Genomic DNA, 19,764 nt, shown 5'->3' with positions numbered 1-19,764 from the left:
TTTTCTGGTCGACGTCTGCGCTCGGTGTTCTTTACCTACGATTCACGACTATTTCTCAGATTTGGATTATAAAAAGATTTTGATTCAAGATGTCGATTGCAGTCCCGTCTAACTTTGATGCTGAAAACGCTGACAACCTCGAGGATGTGGGTAGTCTGCGTCTGTCTGTTTCTTTTCATCGATATCCTGCTAACCAGTGTTTCTTGAAATTCTTCAGATCGAGAAGCAGTTTGCCGTGATGGCTGTCACCCAGGCCCGTATGGACTCTCTACTCTGATAGTTCTGTCTGAACGTGTATGCTAACATGTCTTGTCTATGCAGAGACTTACTGGAATCTGCTCTGCAGCCTCAAAGGCTCGACTCTCCGTCTGACCAAGTACGTACATCCAACTATCTCTCTTGAATCAGAAATAGACAGTATACCAACCACCTCCTTCCAGACTCGACGATGACATCTACAACCATCTTATCACCGACTTCCCCGAGTATTCGACCGCCGCGTCCGTCAAGAAGATCAACGAGAGCGACATGAAGAACCACAAGGGAAAAGAGCGGTGGCGGAAGTTCATGAACACTTACGAAAAGACCGTCAACGACTACAATTTTGGCTCTTTGCTGCGAACCGACTCCGATGCTGAGTACGAGCAGGACACCACAATTTTCGGTATGTACCGTATCTTCTCTTACTAGCTAGTCTTCTAGTGCTAACAGACGCTTCGTATTTAGTCCCCCGGATACAGTTCCTCGCGATTGAGATCGCCCGCAACAAGCACGGCCTCAACGATTGGGTCTACGAGAACGAGCAGCGACTAAATGCCGAGGCTGCCAAGAAGTAATAAGCACTCATTACTATCCGAATAAATCCATTGTTATTATAGAATACACGAAAACATCTGCCCAAATTATAACTAAATATATTACATGCATCTCTCTTTAGTCCCAGTAATGAATCTTCGAATCCAGACCCGCCGTAACCACCTTACTGGTTTCCTGAGGATGCGCAGCGATACATGTCAAAGCCTTCTCATGCGCTTTGAACTTGCTCTTCATCTTTGTGGTCTTCCAGTCCCAGAAGCACGCATAACCACCTGAGTCTCCAGACATCAAGTACTGACCGTCTGGCGAAAAGTCCATTTGAATAGCATATCCAGCGCAGTTGTTGCCCTTGAAAACCTTTTTCCTGTTCGCCTTGAACCGATCTGTAGCCGCAAACGTGAGAATCTGGTTATCGAGACTTTGTGCTGTCAGGTATTTGCCGGTAGGATGTAGAGCGAGAGTCGGCATCGAGTGTTGCATGGGATCCGCAATAAATTTAATAGGCACGTTGATCTGCCACTCCCACACTCGAAGACTCTTGTCGTCGGAAGATGACATAAACCGCCTGTTTTCATCCACAAACAGAATACTGTTGACCGGGCCCAGATGATGATCGTATTCCTGGACAACTTCGCCCGAATTCACATCAAACTGCACAATCTTGTTATTCGACGTTCCAATCACAAACTGGTCCTGTTTGTCATCATCTGGATTGAATTTGACACAGTTTGGAATCGCGCCCGTAGAAAATCGAGAAATGCACTGTCCGGTTTCCGTATCCCAAAGTTTAACAAAAGAGTCGTACGAAGCCGACAAAAATTTTGTTCCATCGTTCGAAAAGCAGATATCTTTGACTGTCCGAGAGTGGCCAGAATATGATCGCAATAGTTCTCTGTCGTGGTAGCAATCCCATATCTTCACTTTATTATCCATTCCAGAAGAAAGCAAAAGGTGACCATGTCGCGGGAAAAACCTCAGAGCAGTGACACCGTTCTTGTGACCTGCCCAAGTATGAACCCTTCTCTTCGGTATAAAACACTCCTGCTCCCCTGGATCCTTGTCGAGGCTGAAATCAAGATCGCGTGGCACATGCATGTATGTTCTACCCATGTAGTCATACAAACTCGAGCCATGGAATTGCGTCTTTTCCTTGAATCCCGGAGCATCAGAGGCTTTTGGTGTGACAGCCTCCTGGGGCTCTTCTTCACTCTCTTCAGACTCTTCAGACGAAGACTCTTCTGATGACGAAGCATTAGGATCCGTGTATGTCGCCCATGGGCCTTTGTACGCATTATCACCGTCCAACGTCCCAGAATCACCCTTCTTCTGTCTCTTCTTTTTTAACTCCTCAACCTCTGTCTTTGCCGTCTTGATCGCCAGTAAATCCCGTCCTTCGTTCTCAGTAGCGCGCACCTCGTCACCAGCGAATCCACTAGAGTTAGCGGGGTTAAGCGAGGGATCGCGCGCGTATCCCATAGCTTTGAATGTACGGTGCTGAACCCGGAACGCAGCGTCGTTGAACGCCTGCTCCTCTGCGTATCCGGTCAGCATGTTTTTCCGTTTAAGAGAGGCATCGCCTTTTGGATTTGCTGGACCGACGAATGGACGAGTCAGTTCGTCGTATGTAGGGTTGTATGCGACCACTTTGTCTGTCACGCGAGGCATCAGTGCTTGCGATTGCGAGTTGTCCTAAACAGATAATAAAATGTCGTCAGCAAGAGAGAACACGGCAAGCTGAATGAATATCGCGGATGCTGTAATGCTTACCTCGAGGGCAAATGTTGAGATGGGCGCCATCGCCATCTGAGGCAGCGGAGGCAGCGACTCGAGCGGCATCGGCGTCTGCTTCGGTGACCCTCCTCCATCTTCTTTGCTTTCGGAAGCCATCAATGACAAGCCCTGCACAGGTTGCTATAAGATCTCAACTCAAGATATCGGACGAGAGCTGCGAGATCAACCAGGTTCAGATGCAATATTGGGCCAAGGTTTTGTCAGCAAAAGCGGGTGTCGTACTACACCCAGCACTAAACTCTATTTGTTGCCCTAACAAATTTTCTTTGGCGGCCGTGCTCAAAATTTTTTTCCTCTCTTTAAATACCCAGCCTGCTCTCTCCCCAACCTCTCTTTCTTTGTTCCAGTCACACTCTGTCGACCCTCCAGGAGTTTCTTTACGCCGGGTTCAATCTCTGATTGAGAGTTGCTAGAGCAAGATCAGAACAATGGGTGTCGCTAAAAAGGAAAAGAGCCGCGTCCAGCGGCAAGGTAGCGATAAGCCCGGTAACTTGAAGCTCAAGGGCGAGAACTTTTACCGGGACACCGCCAAAGTGAAGCGTCTGAATATGTACAAGGAAGGACGTGCTCAGCGAAACGCGCAGGGTGAAATCACAAAGGCTGCGTCGTTTCAGTCCACAGAGGTTCCCACTGCTCGGGTAGAGCCTAACCGTCGCTGGTTTGGAAATACTCGAGTTATTGCTCAGCATACCCTGGAGCAATTCCGCGAGGCGCTCAGTGCTACCAGAAAGAACCCTTACCAGGTTCTTCTGCGGCAGAACAAGCTCCCCATGTCTTTGCTTGAAGAGCAGACGCATGTGGAAACCCCCAAGTCAACCGTTGTTGAAACCGAGCCGTTCAGCAAGACTTTCGGACCCAAAGCCCAGCGCAAGAGGCCTAAGGTCAACGTTGGATCTCTCGATGATCTGGCTGAGAAGACTGTTCAAGACTTTGAGTCATACGAGCAGAAACTCGAGAACCAGGCGATGATGTCGGTTGCCGCTCCGACTGACTGGATCCAGGAGGCTCGTGATGCAATTTTCTCCAAGGGTCAGTCCAAGCGAATCTGGAACGAGCTCTACAAGGTCATTGATTCTTCCGATATCGTTGTTCATGTCCTCGACGCTCGTGACCCTCTTGGAACTCGTTGCCAGTCTGTCGAGCAGTATATTAAGAAGGAAGCCCCCCACAAACATCTGATTTTCATCTTGAACAAGTGTGATCTGGTACCAACCTGGGTTGCTGTAAGTTTATCTTTCCCCATTTCTCTTCCGTCTGGTCATTTCGCATCTTTACACCTGTATTTTTCTTTTTTCTATATGCCTCTGCGCATTTCCACTGTTAAGTCAAGAATCCCTTGAAGCGCGTTTTACTACGTTTGCTCTTATCTCCATGAAGGGAAGTCTGTTACAACTTTGGAAGATCAAAACACCAAGATTAGTTTCGAGGGCAGGTTGTGCCTTGAGTTGAGCATTGGCTGGGCGAGAGGTTGCTTTTAGCGACTTACTTTGCGCCCCCAATACCGGCTGCTCTTAGTTAGCACATCCACATTTTTTCTTTTTGTTTCTTTTTCTATTTTTGCGAAATGACTCGACGTTTCTACTGAATACTCGAGCTCGTTGCTAACTTCTTCTTGTTAAGGCTACCTGGGTCAAGAGACTATCCAAAGACTACCCCACCCTGGCTTTCCACGCGTCCATCAAGCACTCTTTCGGAAAGGGCACTTTGATCCAGCTGCTGCGCCAGTTCTCTGTCCTCCACTCAGACCGCAAACAAATCTCTGTCGGATTCATCGGCTATCCCAATACTGGCAAATCCTCCATCATCAACACCATTCGCCAAAAGAAGGTCTGCACCGTCGCGCCAATTCCCGGCGAGACCAAGGTTTGGCAGTACATCACGCTGATGAAGCGTATCTACCTCATCGATTGCCCCGGTGTCGTGCCTCCTAGTACGAAAGACACCGAGACCGATATCCTGCTCCGTGGAGTCGTTCGAGTCGAGAACGTCTCCAACCCCGAGCAATACATCCCTGCTCTTCTCGAACGCTGCAAGCCGGCTTATCTCGAGAAAACCTACGAGATCTCGGGCTGGAACAACGCTCACGAGTTCTTGGAGTTGCTCGCGCGTAAGGGTGGTCGCTTGCTGAAAGGTGGCGAGGCGGACGAGACCGGAGTTGCAAAGATGGTGCTTAACGATTTCATGCGTGGCAAGATCCCGTGGTTCATTCCCCCTCCGTTCGACGAGTCCGAGGAGAAGGAATCTGCGGAAGCTGATGCTCCTGCGAAGGAGTCTTCCAACGTTGCAGAGTGATTTCGTACCGCTTTATGAGTTTTGGGGCAGAAAGAGCTTGGATTTCATGGTGTAGGAAACGGGTGGGGAGTGTATGTTTATTTTTACTGGGTATTACGGAATCGGTTTACTAAAAAGTGTTCATTTGGCGTCGGGTGCATATCTTTATATACGATTACGGTCATCTAATCATATTCATATTTTTCAATAATTCATTATAAAACTGAAACGCCATCCAAAAGTATGCAAGAAACACAACCACGCTCAACTATATCTTCAACGCATCGGCAGCGGCAAGCCTGCGGTTTCGCTTAATCAACTTTACAAGCTTCTTCTCGAGCACCTCAGTCTCCTTTCTCGTCGCATGCCACTCGCTCTCAACGTCCTCCAGAGACCTACCTTGGAGCACGTCTGTTCCCAGATACTCGGGAAACTTGCTGTAAGCCTCTTCCAGCTCTGGTTTCGTGAATGTCATCCGCGGCGCCGTCACGGATCCGGAAATCGGCTGCTTGAAAAACGAGAGATCGGAACTGCTTAATTCTTTGATCACCGTCTTCAGAAGCTCGAGGGGGTCGATATGCGTCTCGGGTTCAGCAGGAGTCTCAGCAGGACCAGGGTCAGAGCTGGGTGTGACTGCTTCCTCCTCTTTACTTTCTGCAACTGTCGTCGGGGTAAGCAGTCCCTTTCTCGCCGCTTTCTTGGCTTTCTTTCGCTCTTTCTTGCTGCTGCGGATATCCACCGGCGCTGGCGACGAAGAAGGCGAAGGAGAAGGAGGGTGCGAGTCAGACGGTGCCGTGGCCGAGAGCGAAGGAGCGGGACTCGACATCCGGCTCAGAGCCGGAGTACCAGTCGTAGTACTACTGCTCGCAGCCGCGATTCTCTCAGACTCGACCGATTCAGCTGCATCGGTCGTGGGTGTCGCACTTCTCGAGATCTTAGCATGGGAAGTGAGTCTTTCGTTCAGAAGCTTCGTCATGTTTTCCTGCACGGCTGTAGGATCCGGTGATCCTCTCGACACCGGCGTAAACGAGCTCTGCGACAATGGCGTCACTTTCCATTCCGATTCATCGGCATAACTATCCTGATTGACTGATGGCGCTGGCGCTTCTGCTTCTACCGCTGAGGGTAAATCCTCCACCACAGATCTGCTGGCGACAGAAGCAGCAGCATCCTCAGCCTTTGTGATCTTCTCCTCTGGTTGAGGGGTAGACGGCTGCGCGTTTACCGACAGTCCAGGAGGCGGCGGCGGAGTCCCAGTCGCGCTTGCTAGAGGCATATCGAATGCAGCATTGGGCAGCACGGGGAAATTATTAGTCGGAAAAGACGGAGGAGCACTAGAAAACCAATCGGCGGCCGTGCCTGTCGCTGGCCGTCCCCATTGTGAGAAATCCATCGAAGGGTCGGCGTGGTTGAATGGTTGCAGCAGTTTATCGATAGAACTGGTTCCGAGGGCAGCTTGAGCATTGATCGAGAAAGCGCTTGGTGGTTCTATACTGGAAACTAAGGGAGAAAAATAAGAAAGGTAAGTAACGAGAATCAAGTTGGGCGCAGCTGAAATGGTTGGACGAGTTGGAGATAGACAGTACGTTGGATTGATGCGATTGAAGGCTCCAACTTGACATACAACTAAGTACAGATAATTCCACTAAACAGATTGGTAGAAGGAAAATGTAATTATTGGACTAAGAGAACTGGCAAAGCAGCTACAGATCTTGATATGCATGCCGTTGAGACTAAAATACAATAATACAAGCCCAAATCACACCGATACTGTCTACCTCCGTTCACTCTTTGGCATTGGTATACGCACCTTGTGATTGAACTTGTAAACTTGATGATGGAGCCATATACGGGTTACCTAGAAGTGGGGGCTCTTTACTTGAAAGAGGCACTGCGCAATCAGCATCCAAACATCGGCCACAAGTGGTCAGAGATCACTAGTATATACCTTTCGAACGGCCACCAGAGACCATTGACAGAATCTCTTGTCCCTCACGCTGACCGTTACCAAAGAGTCCTGGTGGGGGAGGTGTCGCACCCGGACGCAAGCCGATGACCGAACCGCCTTTCATCATCTGCTGCTGCTCCAGCAGATGCTCAGTCATTTTTGGCTTGTCCAAGAAGTTGTAGCGAGAGCTTTGCCTTGAGCCGGTCTCTGTAGCTTTTGTGTCGGACGAGCCAGTCTGGTAGCTGCTCTGAACTTTGTCTGAAAAAGCAAACAACGGCGGCATAGACTGAGCTCCCATCATCTCTTCTTTAGCAAGAAGCTGCGAAGAAAACGAAAACTTGACAGACGATGTAGTGGAGAGCAGCTTCAAAGCACTCTCAAACAGCTGAACAGTGGCATTGCGGTCTTCGGGGACTTTGTCGGCGCTGAATGTGATGGGCGGCACCTGCTCCTGCTTTGCGGGTTGGGTTGGTGGATCGCTCTGCAAAGTTATTGTGGTGGTTTCCGAGGCAGTTGGAGCATTGTTGGTTACCTGTGAGATGGCGGGAGCCTTCACTGGCGAAGCAGTTTGCTGAGATGGCCGCGTAAGCTTGGAGTTTTGCATGGGAGGTGAGGCTTTCGCAGCCCAGGAAGCAGTCGGGGGCAGAGCAGAGGACTCAGTAGACTCGGCATGGTTGTCGTCTGCAGCCTTGGTGGAGGAGGAGGTGGTCTTTGCTGATGTTTGCCGTGTAAGCCCCGATTTGCTGTCGCCTTGTCTGGCGGCGTGTTGAATGGTAGAGAGGTCCTGTCGAGTGTACGAATCGGCCTCCTCACCAGGCTCGTGCAGGAACATGCAGTTCGGGTTGGGACATGGCTGGTTGCGCAGGTATGAGGAGCAGTATTTAGTGGTTCCGTAGGCAGCTCTGCGTATTTTGTTAGTGAATAAAGAACGGGATAGAATTTAAAAATACAAGGTGAAAACCAACCTCAAGATCTTTCCATCGTTGGTGGAGTTATCGACTGCGGCGATGCATTTGGCAGCATCCTCTTTTCTGTAATAGGTGACATAGACACCGATGCCACCATTTCCAGCACCGCCATTTCGGCGGTTGACAACGATTTTCTGAATTTTTCCGTACTGTCCAAAGAACTGATCGCCACGGAGGGTGTTGTGGAGTTCTTCGTGTGGTATATGCGGGTTGAGGCCGACGACATACACGAGATTTTTCTGGATGACACGCATACCAGAGAGATGCTTTCGGGAGGCCTGTTCGATTTCCTTGCGCTCTCTCTCTTTCTGCCTCTTTTCCTTCTCACGACGGGTCTGTTTTTGGTGGTCCTGTCGCCATCTACAAGGGTGTTAGTTAGATCGCGAGGGGCAAAAGCAAGATGATCTGGTGCTTACTCTTCGGCTGTGACGACCCTGTACTCAACAGACTCGTCGTCGTATGGCCTTCGACATCCAGGACAACGGCCGTTGAGCTGTGGATTCTGGCGGATGTTGTTGTAACAAAACTGGCAAACCTAAATGAAACAGAGGGATTGTGAGCAGCTATTCGCCACCGAGCGAGACGCAGAGCAGAGCGTACCTGGTATCCACACGGACACGGCTTGAAGCCCTTGTCGGAGATGTCGAACTCCTCGACGCAGAGAGGACTGGATTAGATGGGCTGTTAGCGGGCGAGATCAGGAAGGGAAAAAAGAAGGGGAGCAGCGCACCAGACTTCCTCCTCGTCGTCGGAGATGAATGAATCCTGCGCAAGCCGCGACATTGCAAGAAACAGAAACTAGACTGCAGTAAACGATGCTGAGCAAAGGCTGAACAAAACACTGCGCGCTGTGATGGCTGTGTGGGCGAACTGACTGATGGCTGGCTGGCTGGCCGTTTATTGTGGAATCGCGGGCTCCTCGCCAGCGGGCGCCGGTGACTTTAAGCGTTTACCCGGCCCGTGGCTGAGTCACGTGAGCGCAGGGCGAGGACGTGGAGCAAATCACCAGCGAGTTGATTGGCCCGCTGCCCGGAGCCTCAGATTTATCGCGCCGCGAGAGAAACAGTCGACAGCAACAGCAAAGCAACAGCAACAGTTCTTCGCGCTGCAGTTTTATTCGCAATGATTCGGTCCATCGGTCTTCGTTCGGCTGCTGCTCTCACCCGCTCAGTCAAGCCTGCTGTCGAGCAGCGGCGTTTCGCGGCTACTTTTGTCGACAACATCAAGGAAGCCCTCAAGGACGACGAGGGCCCTCTCTACCCCCAGAACCTGAAAGAGCTGCCCCGGACTGGTGCGTGCTCTTGTAGAGAGTATCGAGAGAGAGTTGTTGGTACTGACATATCCCGCAGATCCCGGCGCAGAGCTCCACAGACCCATCGTCAACCCCGCGGCAGACTACGCCGAGACGGTCGAGAACCTCCACGAGTACGGAAAATACATCATGGCCGCCATGCCGAAATATATACAGAAATTCTCAGTTTGGAAAGATGAACTCACCCTCATGATCGCTCCCACCGCCGTCATCCCCGTCATCACTTTCTTGAAGGATCACACCGCGGCCCAGTTCAAGGCCGTCATGGACATCACGGCCGCAGACTACCCGACCCGCTCCCACAGATTCGACGTCGTTTACAACCTTCTCTCGACCCGCTACAGCTCGCGTATCCGCGTCAAGACCTATGCTTCCGAGACCACTCCCGTGCCCAGTATCGCAAACTTGTACCAGGGTGCGAACTGGTACGAACGCGAGACCTACGATATGTTTGGAGTATGTGCCCAGTATTTTCAGTAGCTATCGTGCATGTTGTACCGGCTCCTAGATAAGATCATAGCTAACAGGACTTTTTAGGTGTTCTTTGTCGGCCATCCTGATCTGCGACGAATAATGACTGATTACGGATTCGAGGGCCATCCTCTACGAAAGGACTTCCCTCTTACCGGTTACACTGAGGTAAATCACAACCTCTCTTTTGCACAATAGTATATTGATCCTTACTGACTTTTTTAGATCCGATACGACGAGGAGAAGAAGCGTATTGTCTACGAGCCTCTGGAGGTAAGTGTTTTCTTGCTATCATCAATGAGGTACAATATTTAACCTGTCCGTGCAGATGACCCAAGCCTTCCGCAACTTCTCGGTCGGTTCCACCGTTTGGGAGCCTGTTGGACCTGGCAAGGACGAGCGACCCAAGAACGTAAGTGCTTATGTTGCTAGTATAGTAAGAAGCGTCTGCTAACATACTTTCAGTTCGTTCTTCCTGAGCCTGAGCCGGAGGAGGCGCCTGAGGAGAAGAAGTAAGGGGTGTGAAAGAGTCGACATTGGTATTTCTACCATTGCCAGAACGGGGAGCGATAGAGCGTTTGTTTGTATTCTCATTGCGCATTCTAATTGATCATTTGAACTATTGTGTTGTTAGACGTAGGAAGTAATACGTAGAACTCTGGTGTCCGGAGCAGAGAAAGATTGAGTCGGTCGCTCCAACACAAACAACCAACACCCGTCTGACTCCAATGAAAAGAACATAGTCTCAAAAACAATATAGACTCTTCTTCTCTTCTCTCGAGTTGCCTGCAATGGACATTGATGTTGAATGATGCCAAACACGTGAGGAACCTCAAACCTTGTAGTCCCAACGCAGAGTGAACTTAGGGCACCGGCGATATTTGTCTGCTCCACACTTTCGTGATCTCGACCTCGCCCTCAATCGCCAACAATTCCGCCCGGCTGCAAAAGACGTGGCATGGGACCCGGCCGTGATCTGCATACTCGCTATTGGTTCTGCTGACCGCTATGACGGATATAGTTCTCTCCTCCTGCTAGTACAATTTGCATATACTCACTCTCGAGGCTCCGCTGTTCATAGCAATCACAATGGCTCAGTCACCGGACAAAAATTTCACCAACGTGTTCAATGTGGTACGTGTTTGGTTGCTGATGATGATACTATGAAGCAGGGAAGGTAACGATCTGTGTAGGGAAATTTCGAGCAAATCCGATACTGTGTATATGTGGATCCGCTCTCGCGACCAGTAAATATCTTCCTGGCTGAATGGTCTCTACGGCAAAAACACAAAACATGCTTGGTCTCTTGCTACTCGAAAGAACTGTGGACTTTCTCCTTGAGTGAAGGAGTTAATCCGTCTGTCCCGGATTCAGTCTATGGCTTGAAAGGTTTGCATACTTTCCCCGCGTATCTGCCATTGACCAACCCGCTCACTCTCTTTTCATCATTGCAGAAATATCGACCGGATCATTCCTTCCCTCAACACTGACAATGTCCGAAACTACCTCGCCACAAGCTTTCCCCGCTCCTTATGTTCCCCTAATACTCGCAATCTCTGGACTCATCACACGCAATTTGACTGCCGATTACGACTATATCCCAATCGGGTCAATGTTCGTATCACCTTCACAAGTCCTTGCCCACTTCAATCTACGGTTAATGGCTTCTGGAACTCTGCTCATAACTCCTCACTACCAGCGCACTCAAATCATGCGCCTCTCGTCTGCTCCTGAACTCCCGATGATTGACACCAGATTGATAATTGCCCCAAGTGGCTCGCATGGCGCGTTTGTTTCGGTGACAGATGCGCCCCCACAAGACGCAGCCACGATAATATCAAACATCTACATGTCTTCTGGCTATCGCGTTTTGAATGACGAGAGCTGGTGTAATGTCATTGTCGACGGAAGTCCAGCGGCGTGCTCATGGCCGACTGAGCTGTGCTTCTTCTTCCCGCCTTGGAAGTCATCAGACGATCTACGAGATCTTGAATGGTACAAGGTTGGCGATGCACTAGATGATGTTGAGAAACTCATTATTGGGTTTTCTAGACCACCTGGTGATATGTCGCCGATCGCTATGCCGGCTTCTGCGTACCGACGGACACCGGGAAACGTTTACCCAACGCCGCCTGATCCACAAAATCAAAATAGGATGACCAACGAAAGCGCCGCAAACAACTGGAGTACGCCGTCTGGCGAGCGCAGTGATTATCCATTGGCCTCGCAGTGGGGCGGTGTCGATGACGAAGGGGATCCTGAGCCGAGAATAGGTGGCCCTGATGAAGACGTGCTGATGATTGGAGATACCGAAGAAGTCACGGAGGCGGACTTTAACTTCTTCGACGACGACGGTAACTCGCCCAACAGCAAGTTCTTCTCAGAAAACAATCAGATGGGCAACGAGTTTCTAGACCAGAATCTGCATTCCTTCGATATCGAAAACATGTCAGAGTTGACAAATATCAACGTCGAGGAAGGCCCGTATCGGTACAAAGTCGAAGATTCCGAGATGCAAAGGCAGCAAAGCAAAGAAAAACAGAATCCAGACAAAATCATAACACCCCCACTATCACCTCTCACTGTGCTGCCGAGCGAGGGAACAAAAGGCTCACTCACTCGCAAACGGAAAGGCGTCTTTACGCCGCTTACATTCTATCCAAATCTGGAGAGTGCGTTGGATAATAAATACAGTATGGGCGGGCGCTTTTATGTATCTCAAGATGAGAGCGACGACTCTGAGAGCGAGGACGAGAACTCAGTGAGTGATAACGAGCGCTCCGACTACCAAGATGGCAAGACCCCACGTTCAGAACGAGAGGAAGACAGACGGGAACAGAAGCGGGTAGGCGAGATGCTTTCTGATGATACCTCATCAGATGCGTACGTCTCCCGTCAGTTGTGGTGGGTATTGCTGGTAACCACACGACACACACGAGATGATCTTCTAATATCGTCGGTGCAACCATCCGCTTCTCGACTTACTCAGTCGTTTATCCGCAAATCTGCCGAATACACGTCGGCGGAGATGGACCAGCTTCTTCAGTCTTTATGCGAATCGGTTGTTTGGGATAGCTCGGTCCTGTTCTGCTTCCTTCCACCCCTGCCAGCCGTTGGAGTCTGCGGCCCAGACTTTGTCAATGTGCTCAAGGAGATTTTCGGATCGATACAGTCGCTTCATCTCAGTGACTTTGCCCCGCTCGCTGATTCGAATAATGCGCTCACCAGTTACCAAAACTTCCAGGACACCGTTACTGATCCGTCGGTACACAGTCAAAATGCCATGAATAATTTCATGTTCCAGGTCGATTTGTTCTGCATGGGTAACGCAGCACCCGATACTGCGTCGAGTAAACCTGATGGACCGATAATAAAGCAAAAGACAGCCAAGTCGATCTTCTACGCTCCGCCTCCTCTGTTCTCGTTCATCAGACTGAATACTGCGTTAGAGGCACTCCCTCCCGCTCTTCGGTTCTGGAACGTATTTGGATTCGAGCCACAGAGCGGGAAGAAAAATCTGCTGAGTTTTATTATGCATCCGGGTAGCCCTGGCATGGCGTCGGCTGCGTCGGCGTTTATGAACCGATTCAAGCCTGTATATGAAGGATGCAATTTAGGCAGTTTTTCCATGGGCGAGGTCGGAAATTATAAAAATGGTCTTGTGCCTTTGAATTACAGTGGGAAATCGGTCTCTGAAGCGCTAGATGAAATGCGAAAGACGTTTGTGCTTCTAGGTATGATCTATGACTTTGATTTGACGGTCGAGACTTGTTTTGCTGATCTTTTTCTTCTAGGCCGACTTTTATACAGATACGCCAATTCATCCACGAACGTTCTAATTCTCCTCGCTACGCCTTTCTCCGACCCATCGTCTCTGCTGTTCATCTGTCAGGGCTTCGACCAGCTAAAACAGGAGTTTGCAGCGCTTGTCGGCAGCCCTGTCGAATCATGCTGTGCGAATCTGGTTTTCCAGATCTTACCTGTGAACTTCTTTGCTTCCAAAGAATGCATAGTCGTTCCGTCGCAGTATAGCTTGGTCAAATTTGCTCTGACACTGTATGACAAGTGCCCGATCTCGGTCGACCCCTCGATCAACGGGAGTCATTTATCAGCATACACATTAGCGCGGAGCTACCCAAGCACGATCGAATACAAACTAACCGCGACGCCCTCGTCGTCGCTCTTTTCCGAGAATTCTTATGTACATATTGCGTATGCGCGGTCGCGCGACCGAAAGTTTGTCACGGCGGCATGGGCGGATCAGTACGGCGAGCTGGCGACGATTAAGGTGATGTCGCTGGCTAGAAATGATTGTGCGAGACCGAGGTCTGATGAGGAACTGTGCACTGAGATCTGGGAGCGGACACTTGCGCTTTTGCCGGAGATGAATATACACTGGCGCCTGGTGTTTACAAAAGTCGGGGTTATGGAAGCTGAGGAATTGAATGGTGAGTACCTTTATTTCTTTTTTTGTAAGAGGTTGCTGACAGTTTGAGTATAGTCTGGTTGAACCTGGCCTCGCACACCAAGGAGAATGTTTTGGCAATGTTCCTCTGCGTCGACACGAATCCCAACGTAACGGTTGGCGAGACCGCAGACACTTCATTCCTGAATCGCAACAGCAGTATATACTCTTCGCCCGAGTCTCTGCAACGCCATCCCGAGTCGCCTATGGACCTATACGGAGCCTCTTCAACTACGCCTGTGATGCCCGGAGACCACGAAACGCCTGCTTCTGGCGCTACACCGACTTCTACGCCCGGGCAGAGCATCCCGGTTCCTGTCGGCGGCGGCAGCGGTGCGGGCGTGAGTGGTAGCGGAGCGTCAGCGAACATCACTACCGCGCTGGACCAGAACGCGCTCCTTGTTGATTTGCAGGATGAGACGTTTGGCGTGGTAGTCAATCATAGACTGCAGCTCGATCAGTACGATGTCGCGGGTCTGCGATTCAGCTTAGCCAGTGGGTTTCTGTTAAAGCCAGGCACGAACGGGGTGCTCATGTCATGCTTGCAAGTGTCCTTGCTGAACGGACCCAAGCCGTGGGACGATGTGCTGGAAACAGTGCTACGGCAGTATAGAAACATGGCTTCGTACGGAGCTTGCACGGGGGTCTTGGATGGACGGAATAGCGTGCTGCCGTGGCATGTTGCTGCGGTGGAAAAAATGCAGCGGATTATTTCGTTTATTCTTTAGCGAGGGTGGTGTCGAGTTTTTGTTTTGGATGTATACGGGAGGAGTTACTGTTTATTGCTAATATATTAATATCATCATATGCTACTGTTATAGTTTAGAAGATCTAGTACATGCTGGTCTCGGATCTCGAAGCCGTTTTAGACTTGAAGAAAGACATGAATGAATGACGGTGCCGGTTGAGAAAAGGAGGATTCTGATGCTTTGTTGAGGCTTTCGATTTCCTCGACGCACTGCTGCGTTGGTGGACGGTTTCGTCGTCGTAGTGATGCATGAATGAGATGTTCCGCATCCAGCGGGAATGCTTGCGGCTAGCAGAATGAGGACACTGTGAGCAGTCGTCCGAAGGGGAGGCGGATGCTGCGCTTTTCGTGGTCGATGATAGCTCGGATACCGAAGTTGAATGTTGCATGGATGACGAGGATGTTAGGGATGGGGATGGGGATGATGATGATGGTGCGGTGGAAGAGGTGCCTGAGACCATACTAGTCCTTGGACTTGATGGGGATATGCTACGGCCGGGCATGTGCCGTAGAAGCTTTGTGTTATTTGCAAGATATCGATCCTCTATCAGTTCATCGATCGAGGGGCGTCGCTGAGGATCCCACTTTAGGCACATGGCGATCCAGTACGAGAGCGAGGAGTATTCTCCTTCGTCGCTCCCTGTGCATTGAGCAGCATTTTTGAGTAGCCGGTCCAGGAGATTAATCCCCTCATTGCGCTCTGGAAGCAAGAACCCAAGCTTGATGGTGTACATATCCGCGTCCTGCCAAGTGCCTCCGATCGACATGACCGAATCAGGCGATCCGACGACCTCGCATATCTTTGAGATTTGGTCCATCTCGCAGCTCCCCGCAAACAGCGGCGTGAGCGTCGCAATCTCAAACGCCATCGCGCCAAGCGCCCAGATGTCGACTTCGGGCCCGTAGTGGCCTACTTTGAGCAGCAGCTCAGGCGCGCGGTACCACCTCGTCGAGACGTAGGACGTGTAGGGAGATTTGCCCTTGACTTCGCGCACGTGTCCGAAATCCGAGAGCTTGACTGCCGGGGCGATGTCGTCGTGGCTTGCGCCGTGGGGCGGTAGGCAGACGAGCACGTTCTCGGGCTTGATGTCGCGGTGGAAGAAGCCGTGGGAGTGGATATGCTGGACGGCGCTGACGACCTGGAAGAGGATCGCGCGGGCAGTGGGAGTCGAGAAGCGGACGCCGGCGCGGGAGGTGAGGTACTGGTAGAGATTCATCTCGAGCTTTTCCATTATGATATGCAGCTGGTTTGTCGAGAGGTCGAGGAAGATTTCGTAGGCGCGGACGATGTTGTCGTGCGGAGGGATTATGCGGAGGAAGCTGACCTCGCGGATGCGGAGGTAGTCTGCTGGGTTTGGCAGGGGTTTTTTCATGCTCTTGATGGCGACGATGGAGTCAGGCCGGAGGTAGGGAACAGTGGACGCGTTTGCTCTGCGGACGCGGGCGCAGGAAACGGTGCCGAAGGAGCCATGGCCGAGAGGGGAGAGCAGCTCGAAGCGGTCGGAGAGGGTCAGAGGGATGTTCTCTGGGGAGGCCATGGCCGACATGGTGAGCAGCAGGACTGCTGAGGAGAGGAACAGGAGACATGAGAGGTGCAGAGATGGGGAGGGTATTGGTGTTTGTTTATATAAGAGCGAGGAAGAAGGAGGTGAGAGAGGTTCCGAGACACAGGCTACCGGAAATAGGGGCAGCTCTCGATCACCGGAATGGACCCAGTGCCGCTGTTGTAGTTGTGTGAATGTCTGAGAGATTAGTGGGATATACTGTATAATGTATTATTTATACTGTATATGTATATGTATATGTAGATATAAGAATAAAGGGATATCTGAATATGTGGATATCTGATCTCTGTATCTGATATCTCCCACGACTACCGCTCTCGTGATCCGCACTCTGCCTCTGCCTCTATCTCGACCTTGGCTCTCGGCATACTTCCACGCTAATTCCTGCAAGCTGCAAAGCAATTCCCATCTTTTGCTGCTATTTACTCGCTGCGGGTTTGATTGCCCAGCTATTGTTCACTAGCGCTCGCATTGTCGAAAAGGGGAAATCTTTGTTGACTGAATCTGCCTATCTGAGCCGAGCTTGCTGACTTTGGTCTAATTTTACCCTTTTCGCCTCTCTCCAGCATTAGCACCAACATTGGCACCAAGATCTAAGCTACAATATTTTCATACGTAATCAAATTCATATAGCTCTATTTATCAACATTAGATATCCCTATGCCTTCTTCTTGCTGTAGTATAGCTTCTTGATCAGCGGGTTCCGCGTCTTGTCCTTGTTCTTGCTCTTGTTATACTCCACATACGCCATATCATCACCGCCCGCCAAACTAGCAAGCGATCCAGCAGTCCTCTTTGCTTTCTTCGCCGCCGACGGCTTAACGTATCCGCTATCTCGTCCCACGAAATTGTCAGCGTCGTCTCCTCTCTCGATCCCGGCAGCGTCCTCGTTCTGCAAAAGCACGCTCTGCAAAAGCTCCCGCCGCTCCGCTACCGACGCATACGCCAGATCAGGCAGTTTCTCCATGCCTTGCAAGTGCGTAATCACCTTGAACGCATATCCCTGATCGACCAAGAACGCTTGTCTCTTGGTGGAGTAATACATCTCCTGCGTGTCTTTCGACACAAGACTGTAAAAGAACGCATTGAATCCTTCGTCGTTTCTTCGCTTCGCTCGCAGAATCCGACCTAGTCTCTGCGCCTCCTGTCGACGCGAACCATAGTGCGAAGAAATTTGGATCAAGCACGTCGCCTCTGGCAGATCAATAGAAGTGTCTCCGACTTTCGACAGGAATATGGTGTTGACATCCGGATTGAGCTGGAAGTTCTGCAGAATGTTCATTCTCTCCGCTTGCGGAGTACCTCCGTAAATGAAAAACTTCTTCAGCTTCGTCGCATACGCCTGCAGCGCGTAAACGTTATCCGAAAACACAATGATCTTATCGCCTCGCTTCTCGTGATAGTTGATCAGAAACTGACATGCCTGGAACTTCTTTGGGTTCATGATATAAAGCAGTCTGCGCTTTCTCGAGCTCTCCTTCAGGTACTCGCTGTAGAACTCGGTAGTCATCGGACACCATACCTCCGCGCATTGCACATTTGCAATATGTCCCTTGTTTGCCAGATCCATCCAGTTGGCTTCGTAAAGCTTGGGGCCGATCAGGAAATTCAAATCGTCAATCTTGTCATCTTCTCGCACAAGCGTCGCAGTCAGTCCAAGCTTGGTATGCGCAGCAATCGTCGTTACTACACGTCGGAACATAGCCGCCGGCACGACGTGCACCTCATCAAGAATAATAAATCCCCATTCTCGCGACGTCAAGAAATCCATCATCTTTTGCGAGTCGTACGATCGATTGCGCGTGTTTGCGACCATCGAGTACGTCGAGACGACCAATCCCGCATCTCCTCTGAATTTCTCCTTATTCTCCGACGTAAACACCGCAATGTTCTCCGGCTGGATCGTGCACCACTGCAAGAACTGCTGGCGCCACTGCATCACCGAAACCGAAGACGTGCACAAAACAATCACGCTCTTCTTGATTGTGCATGCAGCAGTGATACCGACTAACGTCTTTCCTGCTCCGCAAGGTAACACGATAATTCCCGACCGAGCACGTCCGTTTCCAAACATCTTGCTCAACGACTTTTCTTGATATGGTCTGATCTGCGTCGATGGCTTCAGATCGATATCCAGAGTCGCATTCCGAGCATCGTTCCGGAAATCGTACTCTTCAAGCACAGGATAATCAATCTCCTGACAGCGCTTCTTTACGGTCTCAATCGAGCTCGAATGCACCTCAAACGAATGAACTGCGTCCATATCATCATCTTCCTCTTCGTCGTTATTCAATCCCACGACCGAAGAGAATAGATCCTCAACAGTCTGCTGTTTGCCGTCACCCGCCGCATTTCCAGACGTACCGGCCGCAGCCGAATTCGCATTCGCCCCGTCTTTCCTGTTCGTTCCCGGAATCGTCAATTCTCCCATGCTCGGTGCTTTCTCTTTCACCAAACCCTCGACTATAGTAGTGCTGTTGTTATTGTAATCCTCGCCTTCGATTCTGAGAGGCCCAATCTCCGGATCTTTCAACAGCATCTGCAATGTATCTGCATGTGGACTCTCCACAAAATATCGATTGTGCTTCAGTACCAACTTCACCTTACCGTACGACACCGTACAGCTCTCGATAAACTCCACGATGTTCTGTGGAACGGCAACCTTAGATAAGCGATTCAGCACCGAAATGATATCCTTCGTCTCCAAACCGACCGATACAGCCGCGTATAGCGAATACGGGGTCAGCTTGTACTCGTGGATATAAGATGGGCGAGATATCGGCTCGGCGATCGTAACAAGGAAATCCTGAGCCTGCTCGGCCAGCGGCGAGTAACTCTCGAGAATGATGCGACCGTCGATCGGGTTGATCCATAGCGGGCGTGAGGCGTGATCAGGTTTTAGTGACAGGTATGAGAAATCCGCACGGCCAAAGACTCGCGATAATCCGTCAATGGATGATTCTGTGGTAGTAGAGGCTCTGTTCGTGACCACTGCTGTAGAGGTCTTTGCTTTTGGTGGCGGTTTCACACGCAGGCTGAGGGCAGGCACTAATTCACACAAAGTCAGGACTGATTCTTACCACAGATAGCAGAAGCATAAGTTTCCCAGATGTACCTTTCGTCCTTGTCGTATATTCCTCGTCCTCATCTTCATCACAGGTCGGGGCAGAGTCATTGCTGTAGTAATCGTCGGATAGATCAGCGACCTCGTCGTCCTCGTTTGGATCATATACTGCTCTCGTTCTCTTGGTAGCAGCGCGCACTTGAGTCACTGTTAGATACAGCACAGAACCAATCATCAACAAATCAATTCAAATACATACCAGGCCGTGATCCCGACTGAGACGACATGACTGTACAAGCAAAGGACTCTTGCTTGCAGAGTTGGGTGATTTCAGCAATTGGGATC

The 19,764-nt window shown here is 50.5% G+C and overlaps 9 protein-coding genes across 9 annotated transcripts; 4 read left to right on the top strand and 5 right to left on the bottom strand.

Moving 5' to 3' along the window:
* Positions 1-24: 24 nt before the first annotated feature.
* BZA70DRAFT_274982 (DUF757 domain-containing protein) lies at positions 25-881 on the top strand. The gene is made up of 5 exons (XM_064912067.1): positions 25-146; positions 218-257; positions 322-376; positions 441-664; positions 727-881. The coding sequence occupies exons 1-5, from the start codon at positions 90-92 to the stop codon at positions 834-836; spliced, it is 486 nt and encodes a 161-aa protein (XP_064769776.1). The 5' UTR covers positions 25-89; the 3' UTR covers positions 837-881.
* Positions 882-2,832, bottom strand: BZA70DRAFT_245923 (WD40-repeat-containing domain protein). The gene is made up of 2 exons (XM_064910633.1): positions 2,584-2,832; positions 882-2,505 (listed from the first exon to the last, which is right to left on the bottom strand). The coding sequence occupies exons 1-2, from the start codon at positions 2,701-2,703 to the stop codon at positions 934-936; spliced, it is 1,692 nt and encodes a 563-aa protein (XP_064769775.1). The 5' UTR covers positions 2,704-2,832; the 3' UTR covers positions 882-933.
* Positions 2,833-2,864: 32 nt separating this feature from the next.
* Positions 2,865-5,023, top strand: BZA70DRAFT_113085 (NUC091 domain-containing protein). Its single transcript, XM_064909432.1, has 2 exons — positions 2,865-3,830; positions 4,228-5,023. The coding sequence occupies exons 1-2, from the start codon at positions 3,036-3,038 to the stop codon at positions 4,897-4,899; spliced, it is 1,467 nt and encodes a 488-aa protein (XP_064769774.1). The 5' UTR covers positions 2,865-3,035; the 3' UTR covers positions 4,900-5,023.
* Positions 5,023-7,113, bottom strand: BZA70DRAFT_113221 (uncharacterized protein). Its single transcript, XM_064909433.1, has 3 exons — positions 6,827-7,113; positions 6,689-6,756; positions 5,023-6,378 (listed from the first exon to the last, which is right to left on the bottom strand). The coding sequence occupies exons 2-3, from the start codon at positions 6,723-6,725 to the stop codon at positions 5,147-5,149; spliced, it is 1,269 nt and encodes a 422-aa protein (XP_064769773.1). The 5' UTR covers positions 6,726-6,756; positions 6,827-7,113; the 3' UTR covers positions 5,023-5,146.
* On the bottom strand, positions 6,544-8,700 carry BZA70DRAFT_113028 (uncharacterized protein). The gene is made up of 5 exons (XM_064909431.1): positions 8,525-8,700; positions 8,395-8,461; positions 8,211-8,329; positions 7,792-8,154; positions 6,544-7,728 (listed from the first exon to the last, which is right to left on the bottom strand). Exons 1-5 carry the CDS (start codon positions 8,575-8,577, stop codon positions 6,816-6,818), a joined length of 1,515 nt encoding a protein of 504 aa, XP_064769772.1. The 5' UTR covers positions 8,578-8,700; the 3' UTR covers positions 6,544-6,815.
* Positions 8,701-8,832: 132 nt separating this feature from the next.
* Positions 8,833-10,218, top strand: BZA70DRAFT_274968 (NADH-ubiquinone oxidoreductase 30.4 kDa subunit mitochondrial precursor). Its single transcript, XM_064912066.1, has 6 exons — positions 8,833-9,085; positions 9,144-9,562; positions 9,644-9,745; positions 9,803-9,850; positions 9,906-9,989; positions 10,043-10,218. Exons 1-6 carry the CDS (start codon positions 8,917-8,919, stop codon positions 10,091-10,093), a joined length of 873 nt encoding a protein of 290 aa, XP_064769771.1. The 5' UTR covers positions 8,833-8,916; the 3' UTR covers positions 10,094-10,218.
* Positions 10,219-10,470: 252 nt separating this feature from the next.
* BZA70DRAFT_274964 (mediator complex subunit 13 C-terminal-domain-containing protein) lies at positions 10,471-14,840 on the top strand. Its single transcript, XM_064912065.1, has 5 exons — positions 10,471-10,711; positions 10,771-10,966; positions 11,032-13,311; positions 13,372-14,025; positions 14,079-14,840. Exons 1-5 carry the CDS (start codon positions 10,667-10,669, stop codon positions 14,768-14,770), a joined length of 3,867 nt encoding a protein of 1,288 aa, XP_064769770.1. The 5' UTR covers positions 10,471-10,666; the 3' UTR covers positions 14,771-14,840.
* On the bottom strand, positions 14,841-16,638 carry BZA70DRAFT_274962 (kinase-like domain-containing protein). Its single transcript, XM_064912064.1, has one exon. It carries the CDS (start codon positions 16,335-16,337, stop codon positions 14,874-14,876), a length of 1,464 nt encoding a protein of 487 aa, XP_064769769.1. The 5' UTR covers positions 16,338-16,638; the 3' UTR covers positions 14,841-14,873.
* Positions 16,639-16,964: 326 nt separating this feature from the next.
* BZA70DRAFT_274961 (DNA repair helicase rad25) lies at positions 16,965-19,733 on the bottom strand. Its single transcript, XM_064912063.1, has 3 exons — positions 19,679-19,733; positions 19,471-19,617; positions 16,965-19,403 (listed from the first exon to the last, which is right to left on the bottom strand). Exons 1-3 carry the CDS (start codon positions 19,704-19,706, stop codon positions 17,014-17,016), a joined length of 2,565 nt encoding a protein of 854 aa, XP_064769768.1. The 5' UTR covers positions 19,707-19,733; the 3' UTR covers positions 16,965-17,013.
* Between the last annotated feature and the right edge of the window lie 31 nt (positions 19,734-19,764).

Source organism: Myxozyma melibiosi (assembly GCF_037950935.1).
Source record: "Myxozyma melibiosi strain Phaff 52-87 chromosome Unknown BZA70scaffold_2, whole genome shotgun sequence".
Classification (NCBI taxonomy): Eukaryota; Fungi; Ascomycota; class Lipomycetes; order Lipomycetales; family Lipomycetaceae; genus Myxozyma; species Myxozyma melibiosi.
The sequence above is the reverse complement of the archived record's forward strand: the minus strand, read 5'-3'. Positions and strand labels throughout refer to the sequence as shown.

Excerpts from the sequence above, each read along its gene's own strand:
- BZA70DRAFT_274982 (XM_064912067.1), top strand. The coding sequence starts at position 90 with ATGTCGATTGCAGTCCCGTCTAACTTTGATGCTGAAAACGCTGACAAC. Across the intron at positions 258-321 it reads GATGGCTGTCACCCAGGCCC|AGACTTACTGGAATCTGCTC; the intron begins GTATGGACTCTC and ends TTGTCTATGCAG. Across the intron at positions 377-440 it reads TCGACTCTCCGTCTGACCAA|ACTCGACGATGACATCTACA; the intron begins GTACGTACATCC and ends ACCTCCTTCCAG.
- BZA70DRAFT_245923 (XM_064910633.1), bottom strand. The coding sequence starts at position 2,703 with ATGGCTTCCGAAAGCAAAGAAGATGGAGGAGGGTCACCGAAGCAGACG. Across the intron at positions 2,506-2,583 it reads TCTCAACATTTGCCCTCGAG|GACAACTCGCAATCGCAAGC; the intron begins GTAAGCATTACA and ends TTATCTGTTTAG.
- BZA70DRAFT_113085 (XM_064909432.1), top strand. The coding sequence starts at position 3,036 with ATGGGTGTCGCTAAAAAGGAAAAGAGCCGCGTCCAGCGGCAAGGTAGC. Across the intron at positions 3,831-4,227 it reads TGGTACCAACCTGGGTTGCT|GCTACCTGGGTCAAGAGACT; the intron begins GTAAGTTTATCT and ends CTTCTTGTTAAG.
- BZA70DRAFT_113221 (XM_064909433.1), bottom strand. The coding sequence starts at position 6,725 with ATGGCTCCATCATCAAGTTTACAAGTTCAATCACAAG. Across the intron at positions 6,379-6,688 it reads TTTACAAGTTCAATCACAAG|TTTCCAGTATAGAACCACCA; the intron begins GTGCGTATACCA and ends TTTCTCCCTTAG.
- BZA70DRAFT_113028 (XM_064909431.1), bottom strand. The coding sequence starts at position 8,577 with ATGTCGCGGCTTGCGCAGGATTCATTCATCTCCGACGACGAGGAGGAA. Across the intron at positions 8,462-8,524 it reads GACGACGAGGAGGAAGTCTG|TCCTCTCTGCGTCGAGGAGT; the intron begins GTGCGCTGCTCC and ends CATCTAATCCAG. Across the intron at positions 8,330-8,394 it reads CGTGTCCGTGTGGATACCAG|GTTTGCCAGTTTTGTTACAA; the intron begins GTACGCTCTGCT and ends TGTTTCATTTAG.
- BZA70DRAFT_274968 (XM_064912066.1), top strand. The coding sequence starts at position 8,917 with ATGATTCGGTCCATCGGTCTTCGTTCGGCTGCTGCTCTCACCCGCTCA. Across the intron at positions 9,086-9,143 it reads GAAAGAGCTGCCCCGGACTG|ATCCCGGCGCAGAGCTCCAC; the intron begins GTGCGTGCTCTT and ends CATATCCCGCAG. Across the intron at positions 9,851-9,905 it reads TTGTCTACGAGCCTCTGGAG|ATGACCCAAGCCTTCCGCAA; the intron begins GTAAGTGTTTTC and ends CTGTCCGTGCAG.
- BZA70DRAFT_274964 (XM_064912065.1), top strand. The coding sequence starts at position 10,667 with ATGGCTCAGTCACCGGACAAAAATTTCACCAACGTGTTCAATGTG. Across the intron at positions 10,967-11,031 it reads TTCAGTCTATGGCTTGAAAG|AAATATCGACCGGATCATTC; the intron begins GTTTGCATACTT and ends TCATCATTGCAG. Across the intron at positions 13,312-13,371 it reads AAAGACGTTTGTGCTTCTAG|GCCGACTTTTATACAGATAC; the intron begins GTATGATCTATG and ends TTTTTCTTCTAG.
- BZA70DRAFT_274962 (XM_064912064.1), bottom strand. The coding sequence starts at position 16,337 with ATGTCGGCCATGGCCTCCCCAGAGAACATCCCTCTGACCCTCTCCGAC.
- BZA70DRAFT_274961 (XM_064912063.1), bottom strand. The coding sequence starts at position 19,706 with ATGTCGTCTCAGTCGGGATCACGGCCTG. Across the intron at positions 19,618-19,678 it reads TCAGTCGGGATCACGGCCTG|TGCGCGCTGCTACCAAGAGA; the intron begins GTATGTATTTGA and ends CAGTGACTCAAG. Across the intron at positions 19,404-19,470 it reads ATATACGACAAGGACGAAAG|TGCCTGCCCTCAGCCTGCGT; the intron begins GTACATCTGGGA and ends TGTGTGAATTAG.